Here is a 27,496-nt window from a genome sequence, read left to right as displayed (position 1 = left end):
AGGAGATGAAATGGAATTTAGGAAGTTTGCATGGGTACTGCCCCAGAGGATGTAGTATTCTCCTTTACTGTAGGAAGAAAGGCTGTCTAAGCATCATGACTTTATGCACATGAAGTGCAGGCTGACAACTGAGTTGGAGGGAAATAGTTAAAATTTAGAGGAGCATCTCTTACATATGCACATGATCAGAAAGATTGAAGAGGTTCAGACAGAAGCTATCACAAAGCCACCAGGAGGATGAAGCAGTTTGAAGTGAGCAGGAGAATATGAAGAGGCAGGGAGAAGATTTGTGTTCTTGTGACAAGAGAGGAATAACAGATAGGAAACATTTTGGCATTAGGTCCAGTGTGGATATTCCTTCTGTAAAAGGACTTCAAGCACTGCAATGTGAAGCACAGCAACACTTGTGAAGAGGCACGGAGCTACCAGCTACTTGGGAAGGCTGAGGTGGGCCTTTCAAATCCTCCTGGATGAAATGGGAGAGCCTGGGCACCTAGAATGGGACTCACAACAACCTGAGTGCTCTGTTTTCAGGTACTGAGGGCAACTGAAAGGATGTGCTGAAAATACATCTCTGTACACACAGAGCATCACCTACACTGTGACTGGCTACAGCTGATACCCATTGCACCCATTTGAATAGTCCTCCTTTTAGAAAGCTGCCACTAAAAGACTTTTCCTGACTTCTAGATGGCTTTAAGTAGAAGGCAAGCACAGATCCAGATATTATAGCATAGCTTTAGGCACTGAGACTTTCTCAGTGCCTAAGCCTAGAGGGTTTTCTCATGGTAATTTCTTGAACTTTGACAACTAACTGGATTTTGGGATCACAATCTATGCATTTAAAGGAGCTAGGTTCATGTGAAGCGTTTAACAAAGCCTGACTAAGAAGTGCGTTTTTCTGCGGTACAATTCTCCTTCTTCCGAAAAGACAGTGTATCCCAGAGGTGTTATGAAAGAGTGTGCAATGTTGTCTGGACATAAAGACACTGTCATCATGGCAAAAGCATGGTGCCGTTGCACCAAAATATTTAGTGGATGGTGAAATTGGAAAAAAAAACCTGATGAAAAATATCTCCTGAAAATAGGGACTTTCTGAAAAAATTGATTTGATATTTTTCTACAGAAAATTTCTTATAAACTATTAAAAAAATCAATTCATAATTCGAATTAGGGATAACCATGTGAATACATTGCCATGAGGTAAGGAAGCTTGTGCATTTACACTGCACTCCTACTGACACCACCTTCTGCTCTGTGGTAAACACTCTGGTAGCAGCTCTTCCCCCAGGCAATAAAAGGTATCTTCTCCTTGGTGAATGTGGTGTGACTTGCCAGGTCTTGCTATGTCCACAGACTACAGACCTTCTAATTCACTGAAAATCCAGATTTCCTGGCAACTCATTTCTTAACCCTGCTTTTGGGGTGTATTTATCCAGCATATGCTATTCTATGAAAAAGCAGAATGAGAAGCTTCTGCCCCTTCCCCCCGATCCTACCCCACTGTTTCTGCCCCAGCAATATCATTGACAATGTTTTAATTGCTGCCAAAACTTGTGGCTTCTTATAAAGTGCACATTTCAAATGGAAAAGTGTACTTTTTTGGAGGTTTTTATATCTGGATTATTTCAGGGGTGTGTTTTAGACAGTGATCGTGGAGGTGTAATGACCACAGGTGAGGGATGTTGTGTATCATGGTGTCATAGAAATCACAGAAACACAGAAAGGTTTGGGTAGAGGGAGAAGTGGATGTTGTGGTGAAGAACTTAAAGCAAATCATGCCTTTCAACTTATGTGACATCCATCACTTCGGTTGCTTGCACTTCACAAAAGAATCTAAACAAAATTGGTGAAGCAAGTGAATTCGCCAGTCAAAAACCTCACAATAAATATGAAATTGCTTTATTTCTGCCAGTGATACTTCAGGAAAATTTAGTTAGCTTTTTAATGAGTTTTTTAGGAAGCATGAAAGTTCAATGAATCTTCAGGGGATAGAAAAGCTCATGGTCAGTTATGGTGAAATTGGCCATACAGTACCTTGCTTGCTATGTAGCAAAGGGTCTAATTTTTGCCTTTATTGAGTATTATAATTTGTGATGAAGATTGTATATCATATTTACCAGCTATAACATGGAGAGAATTAAAAAATTGATTTTATATCATCACAGATAGGATGAACATGGGTCATCACTATGATATAGTTAAAAGGGCAAAACTGATTCCCAGTTATGTAAGAAATACTGACTGGGAGCATCTCTGGCCCTAGCTGGAATATTACTTGCCTATTGTGTGAGTTCTTGTGTTCAGACTTCAACAGAGATAGATAAATACTTGCTTTCAAAAGAGAGCTTTGCATAGCATTTGTGGCATAAAGAGTGTCAGTGTGCTTGGTTTGTCCAGAAGAAGGGCAGGAGGCAATTTAGTCAATTAATTAAATCTTATGCAAGTGTCTGCATAAAAAAGAAGTTTCTGATGGTATGTGGCTCCTTTGATCTGAGAAAGAACTTGACTCGAGCCAGTGGTTGGAGTGTGGAGCTGGATGATATTAGACTGCAAATGCAATTTAGGCTTCGAAGGGAGCAGGTATTTAAAAGCCATAATGTATTAACCACTGACCATATGGTGGGTTCTCCTTCACTTGAAGTTGCTATAAACATAGACTCTGGAATGTGGAAGTTATACATTTCATGCAAAATACATTTAATGCTACTTTTCCAGGGAGTTGAGCTGGTTGATTAGAATCTCTCTTAGTGGCTTTTGGAAAATCTTAATTTTGTTTTATTTTCCTTCTGAACAGTCATGCTTTCAGAGGTGAGGTTTCAAACCTTCAAAAGAGGGAGAAGCTGTTAAAATTGAGCAGCTTGAGGCTTGAGTGGCTGGTCCTCAATGAAGGCTTGGAGCAACTGTGCTAAAGACCAAACCTGCAAGCGGGATGGTTGTTACTGTACAGAAAGGGGCTTGGGCCCTGCTAGTCCCATCCTGATGTACTCCTGAGCTTGAACTCAATTCCACCAGCCGTGAGATGTGTCCCAGAGAACTATTTATTTGCACTGCAAGCACCAGTTATTTGATCAGTTCTTAAGATAGGTTTACTGTCTCTCAAATTTTCCCTTCCTGACGCCAGGTTTGCAAGCGTGTATGCAACAAGAGGAGCCAACCGGATAGGACGTGTGTACAAAAAGGCTATTTTTAGGCAATTCACGGATGACACTTACTCCCAGGAGATCCCCAAAGCAGCATGGCTGGGGTTCCTTGGCCCAGTCCTGAAGGCAGAAGAAGAGGATGTCTTTATCATCCATCTGAAAAACTTTGCTTCCCGCCCATACTCTGTGCACCCACATGGGGTCTTCTATGACAAGGACTCTGAAGGTAAAATCTGGCTTGCCTTTTCCTCTCTTTTTCCCTGGAGTAACTAATATCATGGCTACAAGTCTGTCCCAGTATTTATTGTTATTGACATTGACATCAGAGGACTTTAGATCACCCTCTCATAAACTCATTAGTAATTGCAGCTGATGACTAAAACCAGTAACAGCCTCATCTCAAAACTTTTTGCCATGAACATTCATAAACCCAGTACTGAAACAGGTTAGATGGGTCTTTTTGCCTGAATTATTTTTCTGAATCATAACTCACCAAAACATCTTCCCTCCTTCCTTCTGCCTCTAGTCTGTTTGAATAGATGGAGTTCTTGCAACTGTTTTCCTCTCTTTTAGCCTATAACAGACATGATCTAATTTTCAGAATTCCAGACCTATGCATGTATATTTTTGTTAGAGGATTGTGTGGATGTGCCTACAGTTGGCATTTTCATCAGTTTCCTGTAAAAAAATACACACTGTTAGATGACAAAATTCTAGATGACTGATAAGAGTGAAGAGACTAGGAAGAAATAGAGCCTGTTAATGAATTTTTAAAGGTTTATCTACCAATAAAAATTTATTTTAACTCCCAATATATTTGTGATCAGATTGACAGAAATTCTGAGTTTTTTCAAAATTTCTCAATGATTCTGTATTAGTGAATGCTGCTATTATTTTATAAATACAAGTTAAAATAGAATAAAGTACACATTTTTTTAACAAAAACAACTAGGGTATGGCTAAAGTCTTCCTTTTTCCTTTTTATGTATTAGGAGCACTTTACCCTGATGGAACTGGCGGTAAAAGCAAAGAGGACGACTTTGTTGTTCCTGGTGGAAATTACACATACACATGGCCAGTAAGGAAAGATTATTCCCCAACTTTGGCAGACTCAAACTGCTTGACTTGGATTTACCATTCTCACATTGACACACCAAGAGATATTGCATCTGGTTTAATTGGGCCTCTGCTGGTGTGTAAAAAAGGTACTGAGCTAGAAACACTGATAGAGCAAGCCCCTCTGCCAAGCTTGGCATCTTAACAGTCATTTTTGCTTACAGGTTTAAACATGATGGTCTAGAGTCTATCCCTACATAGCCCATAAAAAGGGGCAAGGAATAGATGGGCCATTCCAGGAGCATCCCAGGGTAGGTATTGTAGCTCTGGGACAACCCCCTTCCTGCTCCCCTATGGTTTCACAATAGATTTGCCTCGGCTGGTGGAGGGACTGCAGCATGCTCTGTGACCATCCCTTCATGGCCAAGACCAAAAATAAGTATTCCCAAACTGAGGAAGTTTCAGGATGAACAATGGACTTATTGCTCAGGAAATCAAATTAGAGTTGGGTGGGTGAATTTGGCATTAGCATTTATATATTTGAAAGCCCAATCTTTGTAATTTTTTCCACAAAGAGAGTATGTATTTATTTTTGTTTACAAGTTATATCTCACAACCTTATGGGGATGTGCACAGAACAGCCTCTCCTGTGTATTATAAAATACACACATTAGCCTGCTGATGTTGTGCTGGAGACATCATAACCAGCCCTCTCTATCAGCTGAGTCGTTGCCAACTCTCCCCCCGGGCACATGTAACTCTGCCACCTCTTTTCAGTAACTCCCAGGGTACAAAATCAGCCTTGATTTCATATGCAGTACTCCTAAGTGAAGTAGTTTCTATATATGAAGAAGAGAAAGACTTTAATGTGGAAAAGACAGGCCTGGTTTCCAGCTTAACTCACACAATTAAAATGTCTCAGACTTACATTCTTCTCGAGAGCCTTTGAAATCCACAGAACTGAATGTGACATTGAGCTGATGACTACAAGATAACACATGAAGCTAGGAGACATCATATTCCAAACAATCCTAGCCTGAAAGGCCAGATTATCTCCATGTTTGGCCTTGAATTCATGAAGGAGGATATCTACATGATGTAGTCCTACAGCTGGTGGTGGTGGACACAGGACTGAGAGGAAGACTCTGAGCTTCCCCCTGGAGAAGGCAGAGGAAGGGAAAATTTTCATGGGATCAGAGATAGACTGATTGGAATGAAGTCTACACCCACCAGTGGATAACAACAGACTACTCAGTATCACCAATCCTATGGTCTCAGGTTGCTCCCTAAATAGATACGGGGATAAAGATGTTGAACTTAGCTGAAATAAATTTTGTTCATCCTGTCTTCAGCCTTTTAAAATTTAAGTATCTAGTCCTAGATAACTCTCATGGATTCCTTGTCAGTCTGTGGAGAGTGAGACACATTTAGAGGGCCACTCTGGGGGGTATGGTTCAGCACTCACTTCAGTGCAACAGAAAAGCAGGCTACCACTCATTACTCCTTAATTCCTTGTCAAAAAAACCCATGAGTCACTGGTTTCTGGATAGATCCAGCTCATGACCTGGCTTACTGTGCAGAAGCACAGATGCTAACTGACACTGACTAAGGGATAGGGTTGGATGCAATGGGCCAAAGAGTGGGGAAATGGGACAACAGATATTGGCAGGTGCTTGTGCTCATGTCAGACCAAAGAGATACTGAAGTATCAGCTTGACTTAGCTTAGCTTCGCCTTCTGGAGGCACTCATCTGTTCAAAGTCTGTTGGAGGGGGGTCAAAATGCCTTAAAAGAGCAAAATTAGGTGAAATTCATCCTGCCCTGCAGACTGTAGGCAAAGAACTGTATTTCCTCAAGTGTGCCAAGGTTATTGTCATTTTTAAATTCAATCTGGTCCCAGGCTTTTTTTATCACTTTCCTTTTCGTTTGCAATTTAGGAACTGCAGATGAGACCACAATAGAAGGGACTGGTGCTGCTAATGCTTTTGCCCTGATGTTTAGCATTGTAGATGAAAACTTCAGCTGGTACCTCGATGAGAATATAAACACCTTCTGCTTAGAACCAGACACAGTTAACAAAGAGGATGAAGGTTTCCAGACCAGCAACCGAATGCATGGTGAGAAGGACTTTTGAGTAAATGGTGACCTACAGCAGTGACCAGGCTCTTTTCAATTCATTAGGACTTTCTGTCTCCTGTGATGTCTCTCCTTTATCTGTGTCAGCAAGGAATGGGTCAGAATGTTGAAGTACTGTGTTGATAAAAACTTCTCCCTAAAAACAGCATGACACTTGCAGAAAGGAGATTTTGGCTTTCATGCCCAGCTGTGACATTTGTTTAGCATTTTATCTTAGGCAACAGATTTGTGTCCAGCTGCGAAAAGAGCAAAGAAAGCTGCAAAGCAATTTGAGGTGTGTGTATTGAAAGAATGGGCTGGCTGGTATAACCACTGCTGCCCTTCAGAGATATATTGGCCAATGGTACTTTGTGTTATTTGGACATTTGGTGTAAGAAGTTAATTCCAGATATTTCTGTATATATTGTTCATTCCAGGGACCCTAGGAAATAAAATATTTTGCAAAATGTGAGTCTCATTCTCCTAGCATCCTGATACATTATCAGATGTGGAAGTTAAGGAAGACAGAGCTGACTTCACTGATTTGGCTGATAAAATTTTCAAATCTAAATTGCTTGAGCCTGGCATATAATGGTATATTTATGACATAGGACAAGAGGAAATAGATTTCAGTCATGCTAAATGGCTGCAGAACAAGTTAACTTCATTATCAGGCCTTTTTGGTGATGACTTGGCCTTTGCAACATCTTGATATTACCCAGGATGTTTTTCACAGACAGAGGCAGAGAATTTGGGGCATTTGATCATACAGAGCAGTAAGACATATGTTCAAAATGCTACTCTTCATCAGGGAGCCTGTGAGGGCCTTATTTAGTGTGAACATTCAAGTAATTTCTTTTCTGGGCCAGGAAAGGATCACCCTTAGAAATGGGATTAGAGGCACTTTTCTTTCACCCCTCATAAAGTCTCATACTTTTGTTTTTAGCTATTAATGGTTATATATATGGCAATCTCCCCGGCTTGGAGATGTGTGCTGACACTTCCATGTCCTGGCACTTGTTTGGCATGGGAAGCGAGATAGACATCCACGCTGCTTATTTCTACGGCCACACATTTACTAGCAGAGACCAGAGAGCAGATGTGGTCGGTCTCTTCCCAGCAACATTCATCACGGCGGAGATGACTCCTGGCAGCCCCGGGAGGTGGCTGATAACGTGCCAGGTCAATGAACACTTACGAGGTACGCTGCCATAGATCTCCCTCATCAGCCTCTGTTATGTTTGGAAGAGAAAACTGGGAGATGTTTCCAGGGGAAGCAGGATTTGGCACTTTTTTGTGTGACTTTGGAACAATTTGCAACTGTTTCACCAGATAAACATCATGATTATGAGTTTGTCACCAGAAATGATACATGTTGGGCCAAATCTTCAGCTAATATGAATGACTTGGCCGTGTAACTCATGTGAGGAAGACTTGCTAGACCCAGCACTGTCACTATGCTTCCTAGGTAAACCTGAGGTTTTGATGAGCAATGAGAGGAGCTTTGAACACCAATTTTTCAACACAGTTTTTTTTTTTTTTTTTTTTTTTTTTTTTTTGTTGTAGATAAGTACTTATGCATTAAAAAAAATCATGCCAGCTGAACACTTAATAGCTTTTTGACTTATGGAAATCAGGCAACACTTGGCAGTGTTTTCAGAAACCATTATGTGAAGGAATTTGATGGTGATGTTGTGATGTTTGTACGGTGCAAGACCCCAAAAGTGCGTATCATAAACTAGGTGTCATGGCAGCAGGCAGTGTATAGTTATCATAGCAGAGACGAGTTGGGAGAATTTTTACACATTGATTCCAGTGGGGTTTGCATCAGGCAAAACAGACTCGATTCTGGCAAGCAACAAATAGCTTCAGCAGAAATAACCAGTCTGTATTTCAGTGGAAGTCAGGGGGAGATGATGCTATTTTGCAGATATCTGGAGTCACTCTGACCTCCAAAATCATTCTACCATTCTTATGCAGATAAAGAAATCAAGTAAATAAGTGCCCTGAAGAATGTCATTGATGTCCATGGGTTTTACCTATTGCATAAAGTGTACCACCTTGCAAAGGAAGGGTGTTGGTATCTGGCCCATTGTAGGCAGAGAATGTATTTTGAAATAGAAATTTACTGTAGTAATTGTTTCCAATGCATGTAGCTCCCAGAGAGTTTTGAATGTTCATTTGTATCCATGAGATTGCTGACTCTGCAGGTGGTCAGGGACAGTCTCCAGACTCTTTCTTCTCCCAGGTGGTATGGAGGCACTATATGATGTTCAGATCTGCCAGAAAAACGTGTCTCACTCTTCACCAATCAGTCATAAGAGAAGATACTATATTGCTGCTGAAGAAGTGCTCTGGAATTATGGACCTGATGGTTATGATAAATTCACTGGGCAGGGTTTGAATGCCACTGGCAGGTAAGACTTCTTGTCAACTCCTGTTGTGCTTTAATTTCAGGAGTCTGTGTGACACTGCCCAGTGATTCACATGGGCTAGGTCCTGCACTGTCATTAGTTTTAATTGAAAGGGGCAGGGAGGAATGGATTTAAACAGCCTTGTCAGGAAGCTAGACACATAATTGTGATGCTTCAAGGTGCCTTCTGGAAGCACTTATCTTACTGCATTAAATCCATGGGGAAAGTGAGGCACGCCAAGTTCAACACAGTTAATGACCCTTCATTGAGGCTCTTCAGGCAGCTTTCACACTTACCATCAGTGCAGTTCAGAGGTGCCACAGTGGCAGAATTTTCCCCCCTGATATTACTGATGGAGACAAATTGCATTATAGTGTCTCCCAGAAAAGCCAACAATGATTAGACACACATTGTGCACAGTTCTAGCCCTAAGGTAAGTTGATACAGATGTCTCCCTAAGTAAATCAGGGTTAAACATAAAAGTCCAATGTACAATGAATGTTCATTTGTTGGCTAATTCAAACCAGTAATATCTTTCTTCATGTGCTAGGAAAGTGTATGGAGATTAATAGCTGGGGGTGGGGGGGGGGTGTCATTCTCCCTGTGTCTGGAGTAATAACTTTATCTGAAATGAAGAGTTCTGCTTGAACCTTCAATTATTGAACCAGTCTGATTTGCTAATTCCACAGTGAATCTGCAACATATTTCACACAAGGGACTGACAGAATAGGAGGGCAATACTGGAAAGTTCACTACGTGGGATATACTGACGCAACGTTCAGTAAGAAGGCTTGGTCAGAGGACACGAAGCACCTGGGAATACTTGGTACAGTGAATATTTTCCCCTCCTGTCATTACATCAGGTTTGAATGTAGAACCATCTGGACTGAGAGGGGAATTTAGTGCATGCAGCTCTCTCTTCTTTTGGTGGAAATGTGCTGGAGAGCAGTCCTTCTAATACCTTCCCTCACTCTGTTTTTTAAGGCCCTGTTATAAAAGCTGAAGTGGGAGATACAGTGCTGGTTACTTTTGCCAACAAAGCCAGAAGAAGCTATAGCATTATGGCCCATGGTGTAAGCTTCAGCAAGCTGTCAGAAGGTGCTCCCTACTTAGATGGTAAGTTTTGGCTGCACTACTGGATTGAAACATCTATAATACTTGAGTCCAAAAATTTGCTGCTCAGCTCAGCAGGTTTGCCCTTTCATGGATGCTAAGGCACAGAAAGGATGATTTGATTAATTTGAATCTAACCTTCGTATCACAACCAATGGGACTCCACAGTCTGCAAATGTGATGGTTCTTCTCCTTGGATATGTGCCAGACTAGATATCTAAAACTAGCTGAGGCCATGTTGAATAAAAGTCACAATCCAATTTCTCTTAGTTCTAAACTAGTATTGCTCCATTTCAAGGAGTGGATTGCCTTTGGACGCGCTCCAGAATTATGACTCTTAGGATCTGGCATGATGGCCCTGCTGAGTCTTTGGCTATAGCTGTCCACATGGTCTCAGCTGCATCACTCCCAGTTCTCTAATCCAGGCTGGCCATTGCCCTTGCTTTACTGTCAGTATAATCAGTTTCAAAGGCAGCTTTTATCTGATTTCCCTGGAGCATATCACAAAGCAGTGATAATCCTTATTAATTCTCATAAATACATAAATGCTTAAATGGAGCATTTATGAAATTCTTCCTGTCATTTTGTGCAAGAACGGGGTTTTATAGTCTAAGTTTAACTATTGAATGTCAAATATCATGTAATTGGTAGGTACCTTTTACAGTCAGTGACAAGAAGACCCTCTGGAGATGTGATTCTGTCTCCACCAACCACAGAAATCTAGAGTTTGAGTTAGGGACTAAGTTTGAGATGACCCAGTTAAGGTGAGATGAATCACATTCATAGCATCTACAGAGGTCGACTGTGGTCTCTGAAAAAGTGCATTTTCAGCACTGAAAAGGAATGTAGTTTTCTTGTTGCCTAAATTGCTTTGTTTCCACTACAACACATCAAAAGAAACTCATGAGACATAATCCCTCTTTTGAAAATTGTGCAGAGAGAGAATTAGGTCAACATGTAAAACTCATCATACAATAAAATCAATGCAAAAGGCTTTATTAAATTGTTGTCTCTTGTTCCTGAATTTATAACTCAACAAATTCACCAGGAGGCAAAACATAAAAAAACAACTGTGTTAAGTTCAGCCTTGAAGTTATCTGCACAGATCCTAATGCCACCCATGTCAGAGATAGTTCTCCAATGGAAGTGCAGTTTCCTTCTTGCAAAGCTGTTGTGCTTTCATTTAACAGTCCCTGGTAATAATGCCATTCAGCACTGCACACTTCAGTGTCTAGCAAAATCAACCCAAAACCTGCAATTCAGCAACCATGTGAGCTAGCACACCTCTGGGTCTTTGGAGAGAAACCTGACTCCAGATTCATCAATAATCTGTCTTCCCCTTCTTCTCTCCTTTTAACTCTTGTACCATGGATTTCCATTAAGTCTATCTACAGGTGTATGCATGCAGAAATCCTGTAGGTATACATGCAGGGCCTGTAGGTTTATGCTGAGGGTAAATAATTTTTCAGAGGTTGTGCATTGTCTACGTGCAGCTTACTCATGTGGAAATACTGTATATAAAAATACTTACATCTAGAGATATCTGAGGATATATGGGTTTTTTTCAGTGCTCTCAGAAAATAGCCTTGCATGTTGCATTTGACACTTGTCAGTCTCAGAGGGCTTTTGACTCCAAATCAATGTTTGCCTCATTGAGGACTGTTGCAGGATGAATCCAGTAGTATTGGATATTGTAGAAGCTATACTCTACTTTCTACTGCAGTTTGCAGCAAATAGCTGTGCTCAGATGTAACACTGCTATTTTCACTTGTTTCTAAGTTTCTAAGATTTTCTTGGAGTACTAGAGACTAAGTGTGCTGAGAAAACATAGACAATGAATGCTTCAGTGTCAAAGAAAATCTAAATGCACCCTTTGCATAGCAGCAGACAATGGCCCAAATCCTTTAAAAGTAGCCTTCAACAAAGAACAATATCACCCACTCTCTGGAGATGCTGACAAAGGCTCCTGTGCACTGCTACAAAATCAAAAAGAAATAATTACCAGGATCAAATTTGTTTTGAATTTCTAAAGAGCCACAGCTCCAGCTCCACTCACTAATGTAATTGATTTGTTGGCACTTAATGAAAAGCAGAGTCTGAGTTTGTGCCACAAATAAATTCCATGATAGGGAAGGTAAGTTAAAACATTAGAGGAAGCCAGTTAAGCACCAGGATGAGCTCTGCATGTCTTGTCTGATTGAATCCAGATAATCCAACATAGCGTCAGAAAGTGTCTGAGTGGAGCAGCTAAACTTGTTCTGTGGGGAATTGGCTTGGTTGTCCCCATGGCATGGGACTTGGGTGAGATGTTCCCATGGCATAACTGCCCAAATTATGGGATGGTGCTCGAGCTGTTGTGGCAAGGGGGAGCTTCTCCACAGAAATCTGTAGCTATGCCCGACTTCCATCTAACTCTTGCAGTCAGGAAGACAAAGCCTTCCTGTAATCTTGGTGCATCTCAACTTTGTCTCTACAGGCTACCTGAAGCCAGGAGCCCACGTCAAGCCAGGTGAAACCTTCACATACAAATGGAGAGTACCTGAAGATGGAGGTCCAACAGAGAGTGACCCCCCGTGCCTGACCTACCTGTACTATTCAGCCACCGATGCTGTCAAGGACACCAACTCTGGCCTGGTGGGACCTTTGCTGGTCTGTCGGAAGAACACCCTGAATCACGACGGGACGCAGGTGCCCAGCGTGACTATCTGCTTGTCCCTAGGAGCAGGGTGCTGCACCGGCGGTTCCCATACAGGCAATTTGCCCAGTTCCCAGCTCCGTTTACAGAGATTAAACAAATGTCACTCCTCAGAGTAAAAGCTGATCTAAAGGGATGGTTAAGAAGACAAAATCACTATTCCCTAATATCCTGGCTCTTCCCTAGCTTTTCTGTCTTTTGCATGCAAATAATAACTCTTTTCACACGACGTTCTGGACACTTTATTTAACCTTCTGGCTGATGAAAAGGTGCCAATTCCTGTTTCTATGCAGACTTAGTAAGAAGGTGACTTCAGGGAAAAGAAAGCTTTGTTATAAAAACCTATTCATTTTTATTAAATAGGCTTTTTTTTAATGTCTTGTCTTCCTTCTCGTCTACAGAAAGGAATAGACAGAGAATTTTACCTCCTCTTTTCAATCTTTGATGAGAATGACAGCTGGTATCTGAACAAGAATATTGAAGCATTTACTGGAGATCCTTCAAAAGTGGATGAAAATGATGCTGATTTCATGGAATCCAACAAAATGCATGGTACAAAATGTCTAATGTCTGTTAATGATACCTTTTGTTCAATCTTACTAGGAAGATGAGCTGGCAGGTTTTATCATCATTCATAGCTTTCTGTACTGCACTGGAGAGTGAGTTGGAAAGCTGTCAGTCAGCCTATGGCTAGCTCCTGATGCCCTTGGAGTGCACGCTGAAACCCCAGTCACAATGGCAATGGGTGCATCCATCTACCAACTACATCTGGAAAAAGGGAACAGAGCATTGGTTTTAGATACAATACTTAGTTCTGTAAAAAGGCACAATGCCAGAGACAGGTGCAGAAGAAGCCAATGTTCACTAGTGTTTTAAATTTCAGTGCTGGCCTTGGCACTGACTCATGCAGTAAAATCTACCGGCCCTGCTCTGTCATCTCCCATTTGGGCAGTGGCCACCTCTGGAAGAGGAGACACAAAGACCAGGGTAACGGCCAGAAATATTTTACAACATCATTTCTGGATGCAAGTATCTGACTTCAGCATGGATCTCCTCCAAGGTATCCCTGGGATGACAGACTTGAGCAAATCACATAACCTACCATTGCTTTAGATATATATTGTTAGAGAACTCTGGGGCTTTCTGGACCTATCAATTTTATTCTTCTTCTATGAGATGGATCTCATACTGAAGTTTTGTTCTTTTATAGCATCTTTCACACATTGATCAAAGAGAACATTTGAGGATTAGGGAGTTTTGCCTTATAACACCCTTGTAACTCAGACTCTTTATGGCCCTCTCCATGGCCTTAATGACATGGTTATACATTCTCCAGGCTGAACAGAGGTACCAAATTTGTACACTTGGCTGGTGTCTGGGAGGTACACTCAAAAGCTCGGAGGACGAATGCTACATCGCTGCAAAGTACTATTGCAAGATTTTACAGGCTAAAACCAAAGAGGTAGAAGTTGTGAGTTTATAGGAATAGCATTTAGATGTTAACTTGGTGCTCTCCAGTGCTACCTTTGCTTCATAAAATGCCCCTTTAGTGACTTGCTGAGTCGTAAGTCTTTGGCCAGGTAGGTGGTAGGATGCTCTGTGACACATTTCTGTGGACCTGCAACTAACCAGGATTTTTTCCTTCTCCTGCAGCTGTCAATGGCTACTTGTATGGCAATCTGCCAGGCCTGACCATGTGCAAGAATGACAAGGTCTCCTGGCACCTCATTGGGCTGGGCAGTCACTACGACATGCATGGGGTTCATTTCCAAGGAAACACCATCGACTTGAGAGGGACGACAAGGGATGGGCTGGCCTTGTTTCCACATTTATCAGGGACAGCACTAATGCAGCCAGACCGTGTGGGTATGTTCATGAGCTGATTTTGGTTGTGTGGCGCTTGCAGATACCAGTGAGCCAAAATAACAGACAGTGAGATGTTCTGCTCTGCACAAGGAGGCTGAAAGCATGGAGAGAGGCCCTGGGGACCCAGCACAGCTGAGAATTCAGGCTGGATTACTTTTCTGGGAAGGTGCATTAATCAAATAAGCATGTGCACCAAAAACCAGAGACTTTAATGACCTGGGGATGGGCAGAGCAGCAGGCAGAGAGATAGCTAACAGGATGCTATATATAGAATTTTATAATTCTCCAAACAGACTTTTTTAGAAAAGCAAATTCACTGCCATGTGGATAGTCAGCATCATTTAAGGTACTTTAAGACTCCAACAAAAGCTTTTCAGTAATAGTCAGTCTTTAGGAGTTTCTTCAGAAGCTTATACATTAAAGGTACTTTTAAATTTCATGGGTAATCCAGTGATTCATACTTCAAATTAGGAGAGTGTGAGTCGTTTGCTGGAGACACCAAATAATCTTCATAATATAAAGTACAATGTTACCTTGCATTGCATTGATGCAACTCTGTTTAAATTAAGAGTCATCTGGGTTGTACAATGCTATGCCATGGGCCATCCATAGCCAAAGTACCTGATAGAAATGTACATTGGAGTTGTGTATGTGCCAGGCTAGACCTCCATTGCAGATGCTGTAAGAAAACTGAAATTTTTCTTACACAAATCCCAAACATTTCCACTATGTCTCATGAAATTTCACTGTCGGACTCACACAAAACAATGATTCTAAGAGATTATTAATTTTTGGCTAACTTCCTATCAGCAATAAGGGAAATATAATGAATTACCAGATATTTATAATCATCGGTGCATGTGATTTTATTTTAATTGCATGTTCTTTTTCATCACTTTTGCCTCTGAAACAGTGGAAAACAGGAAATGAACTGAGATCTAGTCTAGAGAGAGCAATGCTTCTAATTTTGGTTCTATCACTGCCTCACATACAAAGTAGCTGTGAAAGTGCTTTCCTCCTTCACACAGTGCTAGCAGGTGGAGCTGTACAGAACAACATCATGGTCAGCTTCTGCTTGAGTAAATGGGCAGGAGAGAAAGAGAGTATAAATATTAAAATCTGCCCATGAACATGCCAAAATATGCTCCCACAATCACTACCATCTTTGACCACCAGCGCTACCAAAAAAAAGGGCCCTTGGTGGCTTGGTCTTTCATGAGGGGAATGCAAAGGGTCAGAAAGTTACAGTTTATCTCAACTGTGAATATAGATAAATGGTTATAAGCAGGCATTCCTGTGTCATGGGTCTGTATCTGTATTGCAGAGCCCTTCATTAGCCTGATTACACCAGACAAACTGCAGGGGCTCCATGGAGAGTCTCTTGCACTGAAGGCTGGTACAGTGGCTCTGTGCTCAGAGACAAGGAACCAGCATCTCTGACACACCCCTTGTTACTCCATGACTTTATTGAGTTTTGCAATGAATTCTTCCTCCTCCTCTTCTTGTGTTCCTCGTGGGCATGTCTGCAGCATGGGCTCGCTGGCAGTGAAGGCTTGCTGGCAAGCTTATTCCTGCTGCCAGACATCTAAGTGCTTTTCAGAGTTTCCTTGGGCAAGCTGATCTAACTCAAATAGTTAGAAGTAATTTATGGTGATTTTTGAGCAAGGATGAAGCAGGCTGGTTTTTCCTAGGGAGTAAAACAAGGTCAATTCCTGCTGGGTCCTGCACTTGGTTCACAATAACCCCATACAATGCCAAAGTCTGCTGGCAGAGTGTCTGGGAAGCTTCTCAGCAGAAGAGGACCTAGAGGTGCTGGTCATCAGCAGCTGAACATGATCCAGCATGTTCCCAGGTGGCCAAGAAGGCCGATGGCATCCTGGCCTGGATCAGCAATGGTGTGGCCAGCAGGACCAGGGCAGTGACCATCCCCCTGTACTCAGCACTGGTGAGGCCACAGCTCCAATCCTGTGTGCAGTTCTGGGCCCCTCACTACAAAATGGACATTGAGGGGCTGGAGCGTGTCCAGAGAAGGGCAGCGGAGATGGGGAAGGGTCTGGAGCAGAAGTCTGGTGAGGAGTGGCTGAGGGAGCTGGGGGTGTTCAGCCTGGAGAAAAGGAGGCTCAGAGGGGATGTTTTTGCTCTCTATAACTACCCAGGTGTTAGTCTCCTCTCCCAAGTAGTAACAAGTGACAGGAAAAGAGGAAATAACCTCAGGTTGCATCAGAGAGTTTTAGTTCATTGGAGCAGGTTGCCCAGGAAGTGGTGGAGTCACAATCTCTGGGCATATTTAAAAGATTGTAGAGATGGCATTTAGGGATATGGTTTAGTGGTAGACTTAGCATTGCTAAGTTAATGGCTGGCTTGATAATCTTGGAGGTCTTTTCCAGCCTATAATATGCTGTCATTCTATTTAAACATCCCCTTGCTTGACTTTCCATACAGCATCATACATTAGGATTACCTGAGGACCGATCAGAGATGTACACAGGACCTAATTTGCCAAGATGCTTGTTAGGTTTTTTAATTGCTTAAATGTCATGTGCTCTTCTTTGCAGGCACATTCAAAGTGGTTTGCAGGACTTTTGATCACTTTGTTGGTGGGATGAAACATCTCTACGAGGTCAGCAGCTGCCGCAACACCACCCGAGCCCAGCAGCAGCGTGGAGCCATGAGGCTCTACTACATTGCAGCAGAGGAGGTCGAGTGGGACTATGCTTCAAATAAGAGCTCAGCACCAAAGGTTTACAACATCAGCAGCTATGAGGAAAGGTACCCAACTCAAAAAACAGTTGTGGGCACAGGACACACTTATAGTGGATGGGAAACTTTGAAGCAGCATTTCATGATGCCAACCTTGTATTTTTTTAGGGGGAACTCTTTGCTAAACATAATATGAGAAAACGTATTTACAAAGTCACAGCCTCTCAGTATAGACTAGTTCATAGGCACCAGTTTCAAATGCTTTCATTTCAGAGTGTCTTGTAATGCTGTTGAATTCAAGAAGGCTTCCAAATTTGTGTTCCAGCCCTGGCTCAACCTTACAATGATGCACCCCAACCCCCTCCTCTCCCTTACTCTCCAGAGCCTTGCCATCCCAGACTTCTGGTTTTCATAGAGGAGAAAGTCAGGCACCTATTCCAGATGTGAGCTCCTGTAGGCAATGCAGATGCATGATGGGGGTGCTGATCCTGCTTTCCTGCAGCATGGTAGCCCCTAGATCCCCTGAAAAGATCAGAACATAAGTCACCCTGCAACTGAATCACTGTACTGTGTTAAGGAATAAAAAACTTGTGAAAAAAAAAACAACATTCCAGATCATATTGCATAGACTGGTCTCTGAGGACACTTTGGTGAAAGCAAAAAGGAACATATGTCAAAAATAAACCTTAGAAAAGCATCTGTGAAAATGCTCCTTGTACAGAGGAAGAGGAGTCTGTAAAAATAGTGACCTGAAGAGTCACAGGTGATGATGTGAGTTTAAAGAAAACATAAACTCCACTACTGCCAAAGGCTGCTATTGCACACACAGCTCACTACACAGTAAGCAGTATCCCTGGGGCAGTTTTTTTGTTTTATTTAGTGTATTGTGAGCCAGCCTTGCAACTCCCCTGCCAGGGGCACCTTGGAAACGAGCTGCCAGGAGACAGCTGCTCCCAGAAGAGGGTGAATGCTCAGCTGCACAGCGGGTTGTGAGTGTCCTCTGCCGGCAAGTCAGCCCTCTGGGATCCCATGGGAGCAGCAACAAACTGGGGTAAACCTGGAAAGCATCCTCTTCCAGGTGCAGAATGGAAAATACATTTCTCCTTTTATCATCACGCTGGGAAAGCATCCAACCTGTGCAGTACACAGCAGCAAGAAGGAAGGGTAAAGCAGCTCCCTCTTTTCTCAGATGATGACATTTGTTTTCGAAGGTCAAGCTTTGTTTATCATCTTCCCGTGGCTAATAGCCAAGATAGCAAAAGCAGCCATCATGATAAGAGGATTCAGGTTTCCAGGGACAGGCAGTGTCTTTTATTGGAGAGAGCAGCTGAAACCACTCTTATCTCACACTTTACCCCTGCTCCAGCTCTGGTGAAGGATTTGTCTTCCCAAAATTCTTGGAGAGTGCAACTTATCCCCAGCTTTACCTGTTTGAAGAGAGTGTGCATTCAGTAAGGATTATCACTCTTGCTATTTGCTATTCAAAACCTCCTGCATCTCTCAGGGCCTTCACATCCATCAGCACATTGGATCAAGCTGTATATTCTCATTGAATCTGCTGTGAACAACACAACAGTTACCAGCTTTCAGCTATGTACACTTTAGTGCTTTTATTGCCTTTTTATTTTGCAGCTATGGACATGTTTTTCTGAGCCAAGCAGAGGACCTGATCGGTTCAAAATACAAGAAGGTGGTTTACAGGGAGTACACAAGTGGCAACTTCACACAGCGCAAAGTGAGGACAGAAGAGGAGGAGCACTTGGAAATCCTGGGCAAGTAGCTCTCATGTCTCACAGACCAAGCCGATGGTCAGGGAGAGGATTGCTTTCCAAAAACTAAGATGTTTTCTAGCTTTTTTAAGATGGAAAATATGGCACAGTGGTGCCTATTCCAGGTATCAGTGATTTTATACGCTATTTATATAAACTGCTGAGTGTAAAGATCCTTTCCAAATTAAAGAATTCATTCTTGAACATTAAAAAGGAGTATCCTAAGGAGTGCTATAATGGCAATTCTAGGATTCATCTTAGCTTCAGAGCTTGTAACATGGGGGAGACTCTTCTAAACAGATTAAGACAACATTAAGGAGATGGATTTGTGTTTGCAATTGGGCAAGACATAATTTTACCCATCCTAAAATAACCATCAGTTCAGGTTTTTTATGGGGTGAAAAGCAGGCAGCATCTGGTCATAAAATAGTCATAGAATTTTAGAATATCGTGAGCTGGAAGATCATCGATATCCAACTCCTGGCCCTGCATGAGTCACACCATGTGCCTGAGAGCATTGTCCAAGCACTTCTTGAACTCTGTCAGGCTGGTGCTGTGACCACTTCCTTGGGGAGTCTGTTCAGTGCCCAACCACCCTTTCAGTGAACAATCTTTTCCTAATACTGAAACTAAGCCTCTCCTGATATAGTTTCATACTCTTCCCTCAGGATAACCTTCTCTAGGAATATGTTTACCATTTCCTTTTCTGAAGGACAATAAAATTTTGAAAGATTCAAAAGCCATCCTCAGGAATTTTCCTTAAAAACTAGCTGTCCAAAGACCTGTCTTCAGACAGAACAATTCTCTTCATTGACTGAAAAGGGATAAAGGGATTATTTAAACATATGGATCTTTTTATCATCTGAGAGAAAACAATTTTGATGGCTTTCGTGGAAGAACAGAAAAGTCCAATGGTTTTGATAGAGACCTTGGCCCTACTCCTAGGCCAAGCTATTGAAAGTTTGTTGAATTCAGAAAAGCAGCATTAAACACTGGCATCTTCTGTTCAAATTTAGGGCCCTTACTCCATGCTGAGGTTGGTGACTCCGTACTGATCGTATTTAAGAACAAAGCCAGCAGGCCTTATTCAATAAGTGCACATGGTATAGAAGAGGTTGGTTGTGAAGAACAGCTTGATACACCAATTACCCTCCCTGGTAAGGCTCCCCTTCTTTTTTTACCCCCCTTCTTTTCTTTGAGCTACAAAGGCTGTATATAAAACCATTTTAGCACATTAATGATAATCTCTCTTTCAAACTTGCCCGTATCTATATGTTCTCCCAAGCATAATATGTTCGACACTTATTCAGCTACAGTTCTGAGTTGCTAGACATGTAGGCTCTTGATCAAGTGAGCATGTTTGGGCAGAGAATGAGCCTTCATTCCTATCAGGGGTAGAAACAGGAATGTAATATCACTTGACTACCTCCAAAAGAGAGAGAAGCAGGTCCATAATCATGGCAAGAGAAATGCAGCCAATGCTGAATTTGGCTCCAGACTGACACTTTAACAATGTTTTTAAAACTTTCAAATTCAGAGGTAAGAATTGCAGATGTTAATATTAGTTCTGCCTGTCTCAAGCTACAGATAATTGGCATTTGCATTCAGAATCATGCATAAAATGCCAAATGTAGCTGTCATGCGAATTAATAATCTTTGGAAAAGTGTACCAAATATGCCTCAGTTTCTAGTGAGGAAAACAGTGGAAAATAGTTTTTCATATAGAAAAATTCCTATTTAACTTTTTGAACTTCAATTTTTTTGTTGGGTTTATGTTCTAAGTAGGAAGTCAAACGCAGGCATTGTGGTCAATCCAAAATGTACCCACCTTTGCTTTCCAACACCCATGCAATTTTTTTTGCAGTATTTGTGAACTTCAGCGTGAAACCAAATTTAAAGAAAATTTGATGTAATAAAGCTCTTTGCAAGCTGAAATTTCTTTCCTGTGAACAGCTGTGTCGGTACAGTACAAATACACAGAAACTCATGTCCAAATATGAGCCAACATCTGCCTTGCTGGAGTTTGATGAATGTATACCTGAGGTTAATACATGGGGGAGGGGAAAAAAAAGGAGCTGATTTATATACAATTCCCTTGTTTTGTTATTTGCTCCGTGATGCTGTTGACGCTGTTAGGCTGGCGTTTGAGATGTAACAACGGGAATACTACTGTCATGTCTCCTGTGTCCACACGGGAGCAGGCTTGGGATGAGTGTGATGAGAGAAGGTGTCTGTGTTTGAGAGTAAGCCAAAAGCATTCTTCAGCAAGGTCTAAGGACTGACTTTTCCTTAGGAGTTTGGAAAGAGCAGTTAACATAGAAATGAAATCCCTGAGAATAAGAAAAAATTCTGGGTACCTCAATCCCCACCAGCATCATCAAGAAATCCTCACTGTCTTTCTTCCTAGGCCAGGCTGGACTGCTCACCCCAAACTTGCCAAAGACTGTCTAATTCTACTAAATCCTAATTCAGTCATCAGACAGATTTGCATCATGACAAACTGTACTCCTGAGAGCACTGCCAGGTCCTAAAGAAACTGGGGGGGGGGGGGGGGGGGCATGGGAAATAGATGCAGATAGAATATACATAGCAACTTATGCTAAACCAGCTCTCATCTGCCACAACTTTGTTCTCTCCCTGACCATTCTTCCAATTACCCAGAAGGAAAAAAGGGGAAAAAAACATCAATTTTCCTCATGTTTATCACTTTTTTCAGGGGTTATGCCTTATTTGCACTTCAAAGATCAGTCTTCAATGCCTTCTGAAGTGTGTCAGCTTTTAAGTAGGATGGAGATTTTTTCCATCTACAGGCTCCAATCATCCTGAGCTGAGGAGGAAAAAGCAAGGTCATGGTAGAGGACCATGACCAGCCTCCCTTCTCAGATCACACCCTCTAAAAAGAGGTGATGACATGTAGGTTAGATACAGGTGGATGAGAAACACTTCCCTGCCCTATGTCTCCATGACATGGACTTAATGTTTCCATGACAAGATGCTTATCCTGTAAGAGTAAATGATACTGAAATACTTGCATGAGACCCATCTCATGTTGTATGGGAGTTGAGAGTCACCACTTTTTTATTTTTGTAGTTATCGCTGTACAATTAAAACCCACTGTTGCATGATGCATGAACAATGTAGTGGCTCAGTGACACAAAACTAGGTTCAGTCACTTCCCAACCCTTTAAGCTTGAAAACTCTCCTTGGCTAGATGTTCACATCTATTGGGCAGCTGTTGGGTTGTAGCTGTACTAAAACCATGGTCCTGTGATTTCCTGGTTTTCATCTGACTCATAGAATGTCCTATTATGCTCTTGGCTGTTGTCACCCTGAAAGACTTTTGGGACAGAGATTGCTTGGTTCAACATTTCTCCACCACTTGAAAGGGCAAGGTCTTGACCACATCTTGGTCTCCTACCCTTTCCTGAAGTCTCCTACCTTTTCCTTTCACCAGCAAAAAGCAAAGCAGGGAAGCACAGCATAGGCAGTTCATCTGAACACAGATGTTTGTGTCCAGTGCGGAGAAATGATCTTTACTCAAATAGATCATTTCCTCATCCATTTGTTACAGATTTTTTAAAATCAGAGGTCAGGGAATTTCTGCTCAGGGAGGATGTGGCAGAGATGATGACATTTGGGAAGGGATAGAGGTTCTCTGGTAATTGCTGTGGAGCAAGGTCTTGTCTGGAAGAGGAAAGAACTCCCATGCTGCTCCCAGACAGCAGGTTGGTACATATCCAGCTCTCCTATCTGGGCTCCCAGCTGACACACTTCTGCAGCACCCACTGCAAAATCCCAGTGGCAACTGCCACTTCTTTTTGCCCTTTTCAATTGAGAAGGTCCAAGAAACATTTTCTGGGCTTGACTCCCAATGACTCAACTGACCTTAAGAATCGGCAGCCAAGATAATTGAATTCCTACAAATTTTTCCAAGGGGAAAGATGAAGAATCCTGTCTGTAAACTTCCTTCTGTGGGATGTCACTTTTGTCACCATCATTTGCAGATCTTCTTTTCTGGAGCAATCTGCCTTCATTTACACCACTGGAATGTCACTGACCTCCAGGAAGGCACAATCATATCCCTATCCCATTGCTGCATGCTTCCACAGGTAGTTTTGATGCAGACAATTTTTTGATGAGGAGGACAGGAGGTCTCAGATACTATTCAAAGCCTCTAATACTTAGCTGCTCAAGGTAAAATTGTTCTCTCTCTGTTTCAGGGGAAATAAACACCTACAGGTGGAACATCCCAGAACGATCCGGTCCTGGCAAAACAGATCCAAATTGTATCACTTGGGTTTATTATTCAACGGCAAATTTTGTTAAGGTAACCAAGAAATGGCCATTAAAGCTTGTGTTGCTTTGGCTAACACGTCATGCCTTGTGTAATGTTTCTGAAAGGATCCTGCTTCTCAGCTGGGAGAGGACTACAGGCTAGAGGAACCATTTACAGAGCTAGATGCTTTGAACTCTTTACTAACAGTTGCACATGCCTGGGTAATTTAATCTACAGAAATTCCAAGGCATATGCCACAGTAGTGTGATTTCCTCCTTAAAGAATAGTTGAAAGGATTTGGAGTAAAGACAAAACATTACACAAAACCACAGAAACACAGAATGAGTAAGGTTGAAAGGGACCACTGGATGTCATTGCTTCGGTAAATTACCAGAGAGACACACAGAGAAAGAAGTTTTTAATCAGACTCATTTTTTCCTCATCTGATAGGAAAAAGCAATTTAATCTTCAGATAATCTGTATCTATTTCATAACTGGATGAACAAAATCTGTAACACATATATTTATTTTATTTCAGGACACATACAGTGGTCTGATTGGGCCTCTTGTAGTTTGTAGAAAAGGAACTTTAGATGAAAGAGGTCTAAGGAAAGATATTGATCGTGAATTTACTCTTCTGTTTATGGTGTTTGATGAAAATGAATCCTGGTATTTGAAAGAAAATATTGAAACATACCTTCATAAGAATCCTGATGATTTTAATTCCACTGAGAACTTCGAAGACGGCAACAGCAAGCATGGTATGTAGGACTCGGCAGCAGAAGCCAAGAGGAAAGAGGTTTATTTTTCACAGCCCTTTTAGGAAGACATTGGATTCAGCCTGCAGTTACCCAGCCATGTGACAACTTCATAAACTGCAATGCTGGAAACAAAAAGATTTCACAAGGCCCAGCCAAGATATTTTTCTAACAAGATAGTTTACTCTTATACTTTTGGAAAGAGGCTGCCCTGCCAGGATTCCCTTGTCATTTGGGAGCTGTGTTCCTCCAAGGCTTGTTTTTTAGGAGCATAGGGATGATACTTTAAAACTGCGGCTAAACAGTCCAGGAGCCAGGCTGGATAGACTGGATGGGGACACACACAGCCCTGGCAAATCAATCTTTTCTTTATACAGCTGGTACCTATTTTAGGCAACAATTCCATTCCCTCTTTTTCCATGTAGCTTCTCAGCATAAATCCAGTTTGCTGAGGAGTTCAATCTCAACCAGTAAAAAAACAGTTTGATGCTCTGTAAAACAGAAAAATGTATGCTGATGTATACTTACCCAATTTGGAAACTGAAACAAAGTCATGACTGTCTCCCTGCAGTGGCAGTGGTCACTAGGGACAGCACTTGTCCTGGCCACACATGCCTGTCCCCTCTCTGCCTGAGCACTCCTTCTCTCCTGAAAGTGCAAAGGGTGCCTGAAGTAGAGGTTATAATCATCCATACCGTGGCAAATTATTAATCATTCCTATTTTGTCATTCTTCCAGCAATCAATGGGAAGATTTACAACAGTCTCTTGGGTCTAACGATGAATGAAGGTGATAGGACAAACTGGTATTTGATAGGAATGGGCAATGAAGTGGATATCCACACAGTTCACTTCCATGCACAGACCTTTATCTTCAAGGTTGGTAAAATAAACAAAGTAAAAATTTTTAGTGTGATGGGAAATTTATGAGAAAAACAAACAAACAAAAATCTTTATTTCCAGCCTAGTTTTGCCACTTAGGCACAGAGCCCTGGGCTCACCTGAGGTTGGTGGGAGTTTTGCATTTGGAGGAAATAAGAAATGAATGAGATACTTACAAAGCTTCTATTACCCTAGTAGAGGACATGCTTAGGTGGGTTAAAATATGTGATTGCCCATAGGTGTGAGGGAAAACACAGGGAGGAAATTAGAGTTATGCTGGTTTAGAGTATGGTTTTATGCTGTGACAGTTTGCCACTGGCAGGACTACCTGAAAAATATTTCAAAGAAATACCTTTGCTCAACCAACAGTTGGAGTCATAAGGAGGGGTCTGCTGTTGTTGTATAATGGATTAAATGAGAGGTGTCCATAGACCTCAGTTTCTCTGGATGATGCTCACTAGAAATGTACAAGAAGCATTTGATCTGCCTAAAGGAGCTGGAAGTCTAACTGGAATATTTCAGTGCCCATGGGGGAGTATTTGAGGCATGACTCTCACAATTCTGGTTTTGCTTTGCCACAGACAGATAAGGACCACAGAGGAGATGTATATGACCTTTTCCCTGGGACTTTCCAGACAGTTGAACTCGTAGCAGAAAACCCTGGAACGTGGCTTCTGCACTGTCACGTGGCTGATCACATCCATGCTGGCATGGAGACGACCTACACCATCAATAAATCAGGTGCAGTATCAGAAACATCCTAGGACTCAGAGGTGGTACTGCAGCACAACTGGATGGAAGGCAGGGATGAAAGGAAGAGAGGTCACCTGTGCTCTGGTGGGAAGCATCTGCACTGCCATGTCCAGTTAGCAGTGATAAGAGACAGGACAAGCACCCCTAATGACATGGCAATCTTTGGTGCACTTTGCTGCAACTTGAAAGCAGTTGGTGCTTCACAAGTGCCCTTCTGAGACAGTGGCAGCCTAGGGACCATTTGTCATTTAAAGGCAGCACAGAAAACATCTGCAAAGCTGTTTTTCAGCCTCTTTGCCACACTATGTGGGAGGGCCTACAGTCTGGCATGGTGCTGGTTCCTTCCTGTGACCCCTGGTAACTTGCAGAGCTGTTTGGGCTCCTCCCTGCACAGGCAGACACCAGCTGGGATAAAAGGAGCTCCAGAAAATGGTTGTTCATCTTGTCCAAGAAATAGGTGATCTCTTGACTAAGAAAAGTTGGCAAACTTTTTAAGTGGTGCTTGTCTCTTCCAACACGTGAGTGAAGTCAAAAGTGTTTTGTGAGCCTCTCCACATCACATTACTTCACTAAACATCTGGATCTAGCATCTCCCGCCTAGGTCCCCACTGTGCTGGCCACACTCCTCTACAAGAGTTGAAACTTGTGCCAGTAGGCACATCTCATACCTATAACCCTGTAGCAACACGATGACAAATGTAGATGCCAAATGTAGCCAAAATTCTCCTTCCTTGGGTATCACGAATTTGTTTGATTCCATATATTCATGTGGGCTGTGAGATTTCAAATAGACAAGCAAATGCAGAACTGAATCATGGAATAGTTTGGGTTGGAAGGGACCTTAAAGATCATCTCGTTCCAACACCCCTGCCATGGACAGGGACACCTTCCACCAGACCAGGTTGTTCAAGGCTCCATCCAGCCTGGCCTTGCATACTTCCAGGGATGAGGCATTCACACCTTCTCTGGGCAACCTGTGAGAGTGTCTCACCACCCTCATCATAAAAAGTGTGTTCCTTATATCCCACCCAAAGTCTACCCTCTTTCAGTTTAAAAGTTACTCCTTGTCCCATCACTACAGTAAGTAGTGGAGTAACAGAGATGCCTACAGAGAAGGGGAATGTTGCCCATGGAGCTGCCCAGAAGTACAGTTGTGATGATCTAATTGCAATTTCTGTTCAGATCAACATGGTAAAAATAATGAAATAAAGTGAACTCTACTTTTTCAAAAGAGAAAATAAATATTTATTAAGGCTTCCAACATAACTATGCTTTTTTTTTTCATCCTGAGAAGAGAGACAAGAGTGGGAAGTTCCTTCAGAAGAAGGACACACAACTGGAACATACAATAAAACTACTGCAACAAATGAAACCACAGCAAAGGGTAAGGATTTTTTAAAATGCCATTTAAAACTCTTCAGATTCATGTGCAGATTTCTCATTAGTGACTCTCTTTTAACAGATTATGACAACAAAGTGGGCAATTTTTTTGGTACAACTTTGAGTCCTGGAGAAGCCAGCCTGATACTTGCAGCTTTTTTTTGCATTGGACTTGTTCTACTGTCAACAGCATTAATCTTCTTCTGCTTCATCACCCACCAAGGAAATAGAATCCATTACACAGCTCTGGATGATAAAAGTACACTTCTGGCAGATTCCCTGTAAATCCCCACTTTCAATATCGTTCACAGGGACTCACTGTATTTCACAACATAGAACCATAAAACCATTACGTTTGGAGAACACCTCTAAGATCATTGAGTCCGACCATTAACCTAACACTGCCAGGCAACATGCTGCTAATAAAACTGGAGCAGGGCATATGCTGACAGTCCTACCCCATGGCCAGTGCTCACAAGAGTGAACATGAGCTGTGGGACTCAGCTCCGAGAGCCAGGTACCACCCATCACCATTTCCACTCCTCTGGGTTCAGATGAGCTCTGTCCAAGATCCAATCT

The 27,496-nt window shown here is 42.1% G+C and overlaps 1 protein-coding gene across 1 annotated transcript in view; it reads left to right on the top strand.

The window, feature by feature from the left end:
* HEPHL1 (hephaestin like 1) overlaps window positions 1-27,266 on the top strand; it is a 32,719-nt gene extending 5,453 nt beyond the window's left edge. Inside the window, exons 2-20 of the mRNA XM_068181494.1 lie at window positions 3,125-3,369; window positions 4,136-4,348; window positions 6,136-6,315; window positions 7,260-7,514; window positions 8,562-8,730; window positions 9,417-9,553; window positions 9,712-9,843; window positions 12,317-12,528; window positions 12,937-13,087; window positions 14,189-14,401; window positions 16,957-17,170; window positions 18,734-18,873; window positions 19,887-20,027; window positions 23,091-23,197; window positions 23,685-23,907; window positions 24,642-24,781; window positions 25,366-25,525; window positions 26,829-26,921; window positions 27,000-27,266. Coding sequence (XP_068037595.1) covers window positions 3,125-3,369; window positions 4,136-4,348; window positions 6,136-6,315; window positions 7,260-7,514; window positions 8,562-8,730; window positions 9,417-9,553; window positions 9,712-9,843; window positions 12,317-12,528; window positions 12,937-13,087; window positions 14,189-14,401; window positions 16,957-17,170; window positions 18,734-18,873; window positions 19,887-20,027; window positions 23,091-23,197; window positions 23,685-23,907; window positions 24,642-24,781; window positions 25,366-25,525; window positions 26,829-26,921; window positions 27,000-27,202 — 3,328 coding nt within the window. The 3' untranslated portion in view covers window positions 27,203-27,266. The remainder of the gene's footprint in view (window positions 1-3,124; window positions 3,370-4,135; window positions 4,349-6,135; window positions 6,316-7,259; window positions 7,515-8,561; window positions 8,731-9,416; window positions 9,554-9,711; window positions 9,844-12,316; window positions 12,529-12,936; window positions 13,088-14,188; window positions 14,402-16,956; window positions 17,171-18,733; window positions 18,874-19,886; window positions 20,028-23,090; window positions 23,198-23,684; window positions 23,908-24,641; window positions 24,782-25,365; window positions 25,526-26,828; window positions 26,922-26,999) is intronic.
* Window positions 27,267-27,496: the final 230 nt, after the last annotated feature.

Source organism: Anomalospiza imberbis, chromosome 2 (assembly GCF_031753505.1).
Source record: "Anomalospiza imberbis isolate Cuckoo-Finch-1a 21T00152 chromosome 2, ASM3175350v1, whole genome shotgun sequence".
In the NCBI taxonomy this organism is placed as follows: Eukaryota; Metazoa; Chordata; class Aves; order Passeriformes; family Viduidae; genus Anomalospiza; species Anomalospiza imberbis.
The sequence above is the reverse complement of the archived record's forward strand: the minus strand, read 5'-3'. Positions and strand labels throughout refer to the sequence as shown.